Below are 12738 nucleotides of genomic sequence, written 5' to 3' on the forward strand. Positions count from 1 at the left end.
GAGATTAATATTTTAGAATTTAATCAGATGCGACTAATTGACAAAATATTTGACAGATTTATGAATCAATTAAAATAACCGTTAGTTGCAGACCTACATTATATTTCAAATTCAGGGAATGAATGGATACAGAGGCACACACTATCCCACCATGAATTTTCACATCCAAGCTAATTCCATGATAACCAATAATTAGGAAGCCCATTTTCTTTAACTCATAATGTCAATTCAAGTTGATTTATTATATGGGGGGTGTAAGTGAGATTTTAACAAGAATTTGCAAACAAAGTGGACCTCCATGTTACAACATCCCTGATTTACATTATTTTTATGTTGCGACCTGGAATACTGAGTTTTTTCATCCCCTCTTTATGACATTTTCCCGGATTTGTGACAAAAACAACTGTCATGACCCGAGGGGGTTGGCTGTATTTGTGTTGTTTTGCCTCCATCTGCTGGCGTTTTTATGTAATTGCACTTATTTACTATTCCTGTCTAACTGCTACTATGCAACGCATGACTACAATGCTTGCCTGCTATTGGTCAGAGTCTCCTCACGGAGATGGGTGTCTGCTATTGGTCAGTCTCACTTGTTTCAAAATGGTGGAACGGTAAAGCTTTGTTCAATAGTGAGTGGTTACAAAACCGCATTCATAGTGCATTTTACTGCTTAATTCAAAGTTGAAAGGGTTAGCCATGGGTCCCAAGCTTGCTAGTGATGTTAAAGAGAGAAGTAAGAAGATGATTTGAATGGAAACTGTATCAGCAAATTTCATTTTAGGCATTTTAGAGCTGTGGCCAGAACAGTAGAGTTCTCTTTGAATTAAGAGCAAATTAACACATCTATCCATTTTCTATAGCTGCTAATCCTCACATAGGCTTGCTGGTACCTATTCCACCTGCCATGCATGTTTTTGGAGTGTGGGAGGAGGGAACCCACACGGGCTTGGGGAGAACATGCAAATGCCACACCGGAAGGCCGGAGCAAGCTGGATTCAACTTGGGTCCCTGAACTGTGAGGCAGACGTCCAAACCACTACTACGCCAAGCCTAATTCAAACATGAACTAACAAATTACTAAATTGTGTTAGTGTTACTCCTTTAAAAAGTGTTGAATATGTTTATGTTTAAGTTTTACATAGATACACATTGTCATTGGTGCAATTTTTCCAGCAGAAGAGCCGGGGACAAAACAATGAATATTGCACAAGCTATCTTCGGGAGTTGCCGAGTAAAATTCATTTAAATACTACTACAAATGTAGCTCCAAAGTTGAATCGGTGAGGCATGAATACGTAGTAGAGCACTCATTTTTTTGGTTGATTAATTATTTTTTTATCCAAAAATGAATTGCGCTGGTTAGGAGTCACTTGGCTGAAAAAATATTTCACAGTGGTTAGCAGCAATGAAGAACGGTTGAGCACCATTATGCTGTGCATTTTATCAGGTGACTGTTACAGGCTCACAGTACATCTTACCTTTCATTCAAAATATCATTCAAGGTACTGAGGATGGTGTCCAACTGTTTGACCAAGTTCTGTCACAAAAAAAAATTCCTTTTACCAAATGAACATATCCAACTTGCTCATTTCTTTAATTTAAGGTAAGGGTGACAATTACTGACCACTTTGTTGTCACTGTGACTGATGAATTCCTTCAACTGCTTGAGGGTGGACAACCTTCGATCACGATCATCCTCCCTTGAAACACGGCGCAGAAGGTTGGCCAACCTAGACTCATCTGAGTGAGCCATCCCTCTGTCTACAATAGCACATTGACATGAAATACGATCCAGATCAAACACGAGCAAATCTTTGAATAGTGTATGTGTTGCCTCACCCGGCAATTTCCTCATGTCCTTTGAAACTAAAGCACGGTTTCCATGCTGAAAAGAGTTTAAATCCACCGTCACATCATTTGGCCTCAACTCTTGCCCCAGCGACTTCCAACCAAAAGTATTATCACAGACACCTTGACCAGCTTCATATCCACCTGCGGGGTGGTAACATAAATCAATAACGGTCATCCGAACAAACAAGTGCAGTTACCAGTTTAAGTTCAAACGAAGTGTAGAGGCCTCACCCTCTTTATGAAGTGCATCTGCAGCAGGGCAGGCATCGCTGGGCACCACTGGCTGCTCAGCCAAGCTGGATGGCACTGTGTCGAAAAACGCTGCTGAACCGAGTTCTCTGGACCTCACTCCGTCCTCAATGAATGGCACACTATCAAATCTATCGAAGAGGACAAAAGAACACAAAAGGCATTCATTGATTGATCCTGAGTTTTATGCTGTTATGCTATATAAAATAGACAAAATATTAACTTTTTACTAATAAACAGATAAACAGATTGAATATTATCAACCTGTCACTCTCCTCTGGCATTGTACCTGAAGCTTTTAAGACGGCCGTCATTCAACCATTATTTAAGAAACGTCACCTAGATCCTGAAAATCTCTTTAACTATAGGCCAGTGTCACACCTTCCGTTTATTGCCAAAATTCTTGAGAAAGTTGTAGCACAACAGCTGATAGACAACAATAGATTTGAGCTCCTTCAGTCAGGTTTTAGGGCCAACCACTCAACTGAGACAGCCCTAGTAAAAGTGACGAATGATCTTCTCTTAGCCATGGATTCCAACATCTCATCAATATTATTAGTGCTTGATCTTAGTGCCGCATTTGACACTATTGATCATCATATTCTTATCGAACGTCTTAGATCATGTGTTGGTATCTCGGGATCAGCACTTTCTTGGTTCACACCTTACATCCTGGGAAGGACGCATAGTGTCTTTTATGGCAATGCGATATCTGAATCTTTCTTCGTCTCATATGGTGTCCCAGGGGTCAGTACTTGGTCCCTTACTGTTCAACATCTACATGATTCCTCTTGGCGATATTATACGTAAACATGCTATTAGTTTTCATTGCCATGCTGATGATACCCAACTCTATACGCCCTTAGAAATAACGGATCTGTGCAAGTGCAGTAAACTGGAGGCCTGCCTTGCCGAGATTAAACAATGGATGTCTTCCAATTTTCTGCTTCTCAACCCTAGTAAAACTGAGATGTTATTTATTGGCCCTGCTCATCATCAGCACTTGCTTAAGAATACCACGTTGAACCTGGAAAACTGTATTATTTCCCAAAGTAATACTGCAAAAAATCTCGGCGTGATATTTGACTCAACTCTCTCCTTTCGAACATGACAAGAACGGCGTTTTTTCACCTCCGCAATATAGCTAAAATTTGCCCTATTCTTTCTCTTAGCGATGCAGAAACATTAATTCATGCATTTGTCACGTCGTGCCTAAACTATTGTAACGTTTTGTTTTCTGGACTTCCCATGTCCTACATTAAAAGCCTGCAGTCTGTACATAATGCAGCAGCGAGACTATTGACAAGGACGAGAAAGTTCGATCATATTACTCCGATTCTAGCTGACCTGCATTGGCTTCCAATACACGTAAGATGTGATTTTAAGGTGCTGTTAATTACTTATAAAATTTTACACGGTTTAGCTGCTTCCTATCTCGTCGACTTAGTATCACCATATGTTCCGTCCCGACAACTTCGATCACAAAATGCCGGTTTGCTATCGAACCCACGAGCTAAAAAGAAGTCCGCGGGATCAAGGGCATTTTCCATTCGCGCCAGTACATGGAATGCCCTACCTATGGAAGTTCACGCAGCCACCTCAGTAGAAATCTTTAAATCCAGACTAAAAACACATTTATATTCAAAAGCATTTAGTTAATTGAGCCTGTCTGCAGCTTTTATCTTTTTTCCTGCCCCCCTCTTCCAGCTGGGAGAGGGGGCTAGCTCGATGGTGAGGGTTGACTTGACCGCCTCCAATGGGCCCTGCGCTGATCGACCATCACGGGTCAGGAGATGGGGCGTCTGCGGTCCACCTGGTTGGAATGTGGGATGGTTCCTGCCCAATGGCTTTGCCTGCTGTCAAAACATCACTGCACTATATAGCACAATGTTTTCTGTAATTTATATTGTTTATGTGTATGTCTGTATTTGGTACATGCAGCATCCACTTCAACCTGTGGGCCTGGAAGGGGGCTCCTCCCACCTGTGGTCCCTTCTGGAGGTTTCTGATTTTCCCCTAATTGGGGTTTTTGAGTTTTTCCTTCCCCTTCTGGGAGCTTTGACAGGGGATGCTGTTGTGTACCTTACACTGAAAAGATGTCTCTGTACGACTTCTTTTTCGAAAGAGGTCTCCACATGACCTCTTTTCATCTGTGAAGCCCTTTGAGACTTCGGTGATTTAGGGCTATACAAATAAAGTTTGATTGATTGATAAATAAGCAAAGTATCAATTTGAATACATTCAGCAGTAAATCAAGCCAAAATGTCATTTGACTTTCTTTTAAATACAAGAATAGAATAGAACATCTTTATTGTCATTGAGTAACAGGTATATAATGAAAATAAGAAATACTATAAAACCATTAGAGAGTTTTTTTTTGTTTTTGTTTTTTTGCGATTACTGTAAAGCTAGCAATTGAAACAACATGGTGGTAAGCATACTGGACTAAAACTAGATAAACTGTCATAACCAATAAATGTAGTAATCATCTTAGTTATAAAAGGCGACAAGTCATTTTCCAATATTTGAACCAGCGTCTTGATAAAGTCTGTGCGATATACTTTCATGCAAACACCTTCAGGATCAAGAGTAATGCACTATTTTTTACTTCTTGCTATTGTAAAAAAAAACGTAATGACAACAAAAGCCCCCAAAACAATGAAAGCCTTTTAATGGTATATAAACCAAACCATCAAACCACATAACATGCATTGCCACTGGCAGGGAAGACATTTAATCACTGAGCCACACATACACATTTGTACATTTTGCTGCAGCATGTGCATCTGATCTCCATACACCATCATAACTTGACCAAACATTATCATAATATTACTAAGTGACAGAGGCTAACTGTGGAAAGCTAACACTAGTGAGCACGAATGTTGTGGCTCTGCTTTCCTTTTGGGGTGAGTGCTGACATGATAGTGCTTGGGCAGTCACTTCAAACCTGTTTGCCCAAGAACTTGGGCCAGCTGGGCTGGTCATGCCATGGGTTGAGAAATTATGTGTGGTAATGTGTTGGGGTGTTTGAGCCTTTAAGAAAACATTAATATCTGCATAGTTGCTTTTTGCATGTTATGGGGTTATTAATTGCAGGATGAAATGTTGCTTAATACATTTGACATGTATTGGCCTTTACATCATCACCCAATCTTTCCTTTTGGAACAATTAAACAAGATGTGCAAAATAAATAAATAAATAAATGTGCACAATGCAATAAATCTATTAAGGACGATTGCTCAGTTGTGCATAAAACTCCAAATCTGGACTTAAAAAAAACAAAAACAAAAAAAAAACGGAGTGTTGATTTCATCATATTTAAACAGGAAGCCAAGCTGATTTCATCTTATTTGTCAAATTTGTGCTAGTCTACTCAGGCCAGTATAACTGAAAATCATGGGGCTCTAAAGTGTCTCGTAGCGACCCTTTGCCGCAGGTAATAAGTCCACAGCTGCAGCTAATGCAAAAAGCTCTGAAGCATTATGCTGCCATAATCATACTAAGGGTCCACTATGGTGTTTGTTGTTTGTGATGAACATGACATCAAAAACCTCAACATCTGTTTAGAAGGGTTACAAAGATTTGTCGCGTGCCTTTCCAAAAAAGAGCCATGCTTCCAATTTTGCCAACGTACCCCAATAGCCCAGATTTATGAAAGAAAGTGGGAGATTGATGACTTCCATATCACATACAGTAGACTAAACACCAAGTAATGAGTTGTGGGTTGATCAGCCGAGCGTTAAATGATGGCAGGTGTTCTGACTTCTATTTCAAAAGTGTTTTGAGCATGAATACAGCCATAGCCCTAGTTAATAGAGGGTGTGCAACCACAATAACTTGATTATTTATTTTCATCTGGCCTCCATAATTACTTTAGTTTTCATGCATTGAGTCGTACAAGTTATAGGTTGAATTGTATGGTAGAAAACCCTTTTGGGAATGATTTATCGAAGTATAATTTTATGAAACACAAACATCTGGCAAACAGGGGTTTGTAGTCTTTTCATAACTACTGTATGTCGTAAATGTATAAACTTAAAACAAAATGATGGCAGATGAATATACAGTAGGTTGTTGATTAGCAGTGACCAAAGGGCAAATACGAGTCCACCCCTGAGACATATTCAAAGTACGGCCCACAGTCTGAATTAAGACACACTCTCACTGGTCCTTGCCATCATTAAATGTACATCAAAATAAATGTAATAAATGCAAGGGTTTTATTTTGTAGGCCATACTTTTATTTTTATGTGAATTATCAGTACCAGCGAGTAAGTACAATGACTATGACATTAGTGTTGCCACTTTTCCGACCAAACAAACAATAGAAAAAGCCACAGTGGTATACTAAGTAGTACTCATTCGTAAAATTCCTATTGCCTTCATTGTGGAGGTATTGAATGGAATTTTCGCAGGAAATTGAGTCCCAAGTGGAAAAACGCAAATATAAGTTTGGAATGCAAGACAAAATGTCAGTAGTGGGTGTGTGGGTGTGTATAATGGCCCCTCTTCATTCATTCTTTTAATTAGCTAACCACCCCCCCCCCCCCCCCCCCAAAAAAAAGAAATCACTATTTTATGTTCCTACAAATTGTGTGCATTCAAAAAACACGGGAAAAAGAAAACCCAGGGGGAAAAAAGGTCTATAGTGCATATAATTTTCTTCTATCCAGAAAGCAGGTTCAATGCAGGAATGATTAAGGACAATTGTGTTTCACCTCAGTCAGAGGCTGCACTGGAGACGCGGAACAAGTAACACCACGCTGCAACATGCAACTATGCATTTATCAAATCAATAATGCACAATAACTGAATAAAATGTTATTTTAGGATTGTTGATTACATAGGGCTGTAGTGTTAATATCTACATGTCATTTTAATTTTGCTCAATATTCATTCCCAATAACATCAGATATTGCATTAATTCAATAGCATATTATTAAAACAACAGAATGAAATGTTATATGTAAATACATAAAACAAATATGGAACATGTTTAAAGCTAGCACAAAAAGAAAGCTGCTGACAACTGCTTCTCACAGGGCTAAATGTTATAAATTTTGATAAAATATACACCAAAAACATAGTGATTTCAAATGCAGAGCTTTTGAAGCCACACCCACAGAAAACACCACCACCTTCGCACGACCAGCCTCTGTGCCTGTTGGTGCCAGCGTGAGGAGGACACTCTCCGCCATCAACACCCGGAAAGCAGCAGGTCCAGACAACATCCCTGGCAGGGTGCTGAAAGACTGTGCAGAGGAGCTGAAAGATGTTTTTACAGACATCTTCAACACCTCCCTGAGGCAAGCCATTGTGCCATCAGGCTTCAAAGCTGCCACCATCATACCTGTGCCAAAGAAACCCTCCCCATCCTGCTTCAACGACTATCGTCCGGTGCCACTGACACCCATCATCATGAAGTGCTTTGAACGACTAGTCCGTCACACATCCAAATCCATCCTGCCCCCCAGCCTGGACCCGTATCAGTTCGCCTACATGGCAAAGCGATCCACAGTTGACACAATCTGCTCTGCCCTCCACCCGGTACTCACCCACCTGGACAAGAAAGACTCATATGTGAGAATGCTATTCATAGACTTCAGCTCAGCATTCAACACCATAATACCACAACAACTCACCTGCAAACTGGACAAACTGGGCCTCAGAACCTCACTCTGCAACTGGCTGCTGGATTTCCTCATCCAGGGGCCTCAGGTGGTGCGTGTAGGCAACAACATCTCAGGCAGGATCACCCTGAGCACGGGGGCCCCACAAGGCTGTGTGCTCAGCCCCCTCCTCTTCCCCCTACTGACACACGACTGCACAGCAACCCACAGCTCCAACCACCTCGTGAAGTTTGCTGACGACACAACACTGGTGGGCCTCATCTCCAACGCGACGAGACCCACTACAGGAATGAAGTGGAGCTTCTGACCAGATGGTGCAAAGAAAACAACCTCCTGCTAAACATCAGCAAGACCAAAGAGATGGTCGTCAGCTTACAGAGAGGCCACACTCAACACCACCCACTGACCATCGATGGTGCTGCAGTGGAGAGGGTGAGCAGCACCAAGTTCCTGGGGGTGCACATCAGCGATGACCGCTCCTGGACCACCAACACTGCATCTCTGGCCAAGAAAGCACAGCGGCGTCTCTACTTCCTGCGCAAACTGAAGCGGGCAAGTGACCACATTCTACAGAGGAACCATCGAAAGCATCCTCACCAGCTGCATCACAGTGTCGGGCGGGAGCGTCACTGACTACAACAGGAAGGCTCTACAACGCATCGTGAGGACAGCTGAGAGGATTATTGGTGCTCCACTCCCCTCCCTGCAAGACCTGTACACCACCCACCTCAGCCGCAAAGCCATCACGATTGTCACCGATACAAGCCACCCTGCACACAATCTGTTCAGCCTCCTGCCCTCCGGAAAGAGATACAGGCGCCTCGGCTCCCGCACCACCCGATTCAGGAACAGCTTTATCCACGAGGCCGTGAGACTGCTGAACTTCCCCCCCCTTTCCACCCGTGAAACTGCTGAACTCTCTCTCTCTCCTCTCCTCTCTTCCACATTCAGCCCCAGCCAGAAGAAACATCTAGCTGGCAGACGAAGTTTAGGTCATTTATAATTATACTTCTATTGCACTAGCGATTACACTTAGAACTATAACAACTACCTTAAATGCACACAACTTGGACAACCACAGTCAGAGTTGTCTTGCTTTGTCTCGTACTGTTGGATTGTCTTGTCATATGCTGCTACTTATGTCTTGACCTGTTTTTGTATTTAGTTTTTAGTTTTAGTTATTAGTTTAACAACACTAAGCAAAGGAGATCTAACATACTGCACATTACATTACTATAGAAAAGAATCTAGTTTTTAGGATTTTCTCGTCTTGCGCACCGGCACTGTGTTATTGTACATGTAAAACGCAGAGGATAGTGAGAAACGCAATTTCGATTCCTTTGTATGTTAAGCACATGTGAAGAAAGTGACAATAAACTTGACTTTGACTTTTAGATTAGCTCTCTGCCATATAGTATTATTGACGATTTGACATTTTAAAAAAAGGTTAAACTGACAGTGACTGCGGAACTATTTGAATGTAAAAAAAAAAATACACTAACTTCAGACTCTACTGTTTATTGTTAAATACAGTAATTGGAAAGCAATATGTCAAATATGGACTGATGTATATGTTCTGCAAAATAAATCCGTTACAGGAGTGCTTCTCAAGTAGTGCCCCTCCGCAAAATATAATTGAGAAGCACTGCGTTACACAAACATTTGCGCTTGCAAATAGCACGGTGATAACGTTATCCAGTGGTTCACTCACTCCTGACTGCTCCTCCCACATGGTCATGGTTCAATATGCAGTGGCGACACCTCGTGCCCATCAACCGGACAATACTATCGTTGTGGCTACAAATTAACATGAAACCCCAAGTGGATGAACCAAAAGTAAATGCTTTTGAGTGGGCAGAGACAACCTTTCGTGAAAATTGTGTCAGTCTATTCTACGGCCTCCCTAGTGAAACCTCGATGCATCCTTGGATGAGATGATTTCAGGCCCACTACTTCGGACGCTCGCCCAAAACACCAGCAGAGACAATATACGTTGAACGGACCGTATTTAAGCGTATTAAAATTCCATAATCGAGTTGAGTGTAAATCAATGCAGATGCAGGGCGCCAGCACCAAACTGAGGCATTTTCTGCCACAATTCTTGACACGTTAGCGCGCGCTTTACTGTCGATGTCCAATCACAACGGACATCAATTTGCAGGTGTTGACCATTTTTCCAAATTAAGGCTTGACGGAAATCCGTGCTAACGTTATGGTCCTATCAACCAAGTCAATTATGGATCGAGGAAGGCTCGCTTACAGCCTAAAACAATACAAGTGGCGGGCTAGTGACCACGTAATGTTTCACAAGGCCAACACTAGGACAACGTTTGGTGTTTAATTTCATGACAACAGGCTAAAAAATATATATATAAAAAAAGAATGTGACTACTTTCGAAGAAGCTGAGCATAGGCCCCAAAGCACACAGCGTTGTATTTTCATCAGTCGTCCGCCGAAACGGAGCACCAACCTGGGCTGCCAGTCATTCCGGTGTGGCTGCAGTTTGTGGGCACCGCTGAGCCGAGACCTCGAGGCTTTCCGGCTCATTACCTTCTGGGGAGCTGCATGGCCCGCTTGCAGCGGTAACGTTTACCGATTGCCCAAGGTTTATGTTTCACTTTCCGATATAGTCAAGTATCGCAAATCGGTGGCAACTCGTTGTTACAGTTAGCTTGAGGTTGTGTTTGGTTAGCCTTCTTCGTGCTGGGAGATGCAACCGAATTGAAGTTATTTATGACAGCGCCTCTTATTGACCGGTGACTTCAACTACAACTGGTCGGCCATCTTACGTTGCCATTGTCTCACCTTGAATCCACATTTTATCTATCCACTGCGTTTTCACATTATTTTCAGTGGTGAAAATGCCACCAGGCGTACTGGTCGGCCATCTGACGTTGCCATTGTCTCACCTTGAATCCACATTTTATCTATCCACTGCGTTTTCACATTATTTTCAGTGGTGAAAATGCCAACAGGCGTACAGCTATACCATTGAATCTGGGAGAAGCTCTAAATGCGCATTTAGTCGCTCAGTGTAGCTGCCCCTTGGAACCTATTTTCCCAACCACAGTTTCGTGGGTGACTTATTTTTAAACCCACTACACAGCCCCCCCCCCCCCCCGCCCCCCCACCCCCCACCCCACCCCGCATCGTACTGCCCTGCATCACAGATACATGCTATTGAGGAAAAAGTCACAGTGTCCACCAGGCGGCCATTTCTCAGGTCCACGAGCAAACTCTGTGAGCAAAGAAAATAAATCAGCATCAAGCAAAGGTAAAGCAATATCCACTGTGACAAAGTCCCACGTGAATCGTCGGCCCCGAAAAGAAGCTCTGTGCAGAAAAGGACAGAGCCGACTGTACTTCCTCAGAAGGCTGGCGTCCTTCAACATCTGCAAAAAGCTCCTGCAGATGTTCTACCAGACTGTTGTGGCGAGCGCCCTCCTCTACGCAGTAGTGTGCTGGGGAGGCAGCACCAAGAAGAAGGACGCCTCGCGTCTGGATAAACTGGTGAGGAAGGCGGGCTCGGTTGTGGGCACAGAGCTGGACAGTCTGACAACTGTGGCTGAGCGACGAGCGCTAAACAAGCTGCTATCAATCATGGACAATCCAACACATCCACTACACAGCATCATCTACAGACAGAGGAGCTGCTTCAGTGACAGATTGCTGTCACTGTCCTGCTCCACGGACAGGCTGAGGAGATCATTCCTCCCCCATGCCATGAGGCTCTTCAACTCCACCCGGGGCAGTAAAAGCTCACATTAAACTCTAAACCTCATACTCTGCACTGCACTATTCACTTCATACAAGCACCTTAATTATACTTGCACTAGACTCCAACGATTCACACTATTCTGTTTACACTGTTAACAAGCACCTTAAGTATACTTCTGTACTGGACTTATGTGTATCTTTGTGTATTTTATTTCTCATATTTTATATCTCGACTTGAGGATACTGCTGGAAATGTGAATTTCCCTACGGGGATGAATAAAGTATCTATCTATCTATCTATCTATCTATCTATCTATCTTAGTGCCATACATGCGAATAGGAGCATCGTTGGCAACCGACAACGGTGGTCCATGTGTGCCGCCTGCAGCATCTTCAGGCGTGACAGGTGGAATGCTCCAATGGGCGCTAGAAAATCACACCCCGACATTTAACCCTTGACGAAAAGCAGCCTGCCTTCCACACCTGCACTCATGCCTGCGATTGAACACAGGCTTTGGGGTTTTTCCACCTTTGGATAGGTGCAAGGAGGGCGCGCCCAAAATGTGCATGGAAATAACACCAACCTGCAGTCTCTCGGGTGTCCGGGGTTGTGTGAGCTCTGCCAGGTGCCGCGGTTGCAGCCGAGAGGGTAAAATATCCATGCTAGGTGGCCAAAAAGAAATGATCCGCCTCCTCCGCCAGAGCACACGGTTCTGTAATGGTTGTGCCTGTGAGGGCTGCTTGCACGTGCGGTGGCATCTGACGCAGGAACAGCTCGATGAAGAGAAAGTTGGGCTCCTCCAGGCCCAGCAAGTTCAACATTTCCTCCATAAGCTTGGACGGTTTACTGTCCCCCAGTCCTTGCATTGCGAGAAGTGGTCTTGCTCTTTCGGCTGGAGTGCATTCAAAAATCTTGAGCAGGTACGCTTTGAACCCTTCATATTTGTCCTGCTGCGGGAAGCAATGTGATGAAACTCACTGCCCTGGTCGCTGTGGAACTGCCGAGCACCTACACGACGTGTTAGTAGCGTGTGGAATCCATAATCTCATGAAGGGCGAACTGAGCCTCCGCTTATGTGAACGACATTGCTACGGCGGACTCCCAAAACTCCAATAGCTTGAGGATGCCATTGCTTGCCATTTCGTAATCCTTAGAAATATGCTCGGCCTCGGAAATTTCAGCGGGGCGGTCGGGGTCCCCAATATAGCGGGTTGTATCCGGAGTTGGAGGGGGTGTCAATGGGAATACTAAGCGGTGTTTTTATTGACTTTCAACAACAACAGGT

At 43.3% G+C, this 12738-nt stretch overlaps 1 protein-coding gene across 1 annotated transcript in view; it reads right to left on the reverse strand.

The window, feature by feature from the left end:
• smg1 (SMG1 nonsense mediated mRNA decay associated PI3K related kinase) overlaps nucleotides 1-10602 on the reverse strand; it is a 107408-nt gene extending 96806 nt beyond the window's left edge. The window contains exons 1-5 of the mRNA XM_088436834.1: nucleotides 10206-10602; nucleotides 2083-2231; nucleotides 1840-1992; nucleotides 1625-1761; nucleotides 1479-1537 (exon numbers count right to left, since the gene is read on the reverse strand). Coding sequence (XP_088292960.1) covers nucleotides 1479-1537; nucleotides 1625-1761; nucleotides 1840-1992; nucleotides 2083-2231; nucleotides 10206-10282 — 575 coding nt within the window. The 5' untranslated portion in view covers nucleotides 10283-10602. The remainder of the gene's footprint in view (nucleotides 1-1478; nucleotides 1538-1624; nucleotides 1762-1839; nucleotides 1993-2082; nucleotides 2232-10205) is intronic.
• Nucleotides 10603-12738: the final 2136 nt, after the last annotated feature.

This window comes from Hippichthys cyanospilos, chromosome 16 (genome assembly GCF_059441005.1).
Source record: "Hippichthys cyanospilos isolate Australia breed blue-spotted pipefish chromosome 16, RoL_Hcya_1.0, whole genome shotgun sequence".
Taxonomy (NCBI): domain Eukaryota; kingdom Metazoa; phylum Chordata; class Actinopteri; order Syngnathiformes; family Syngnathidae; genus Hippichthys; species Hippichthys cyanospilos.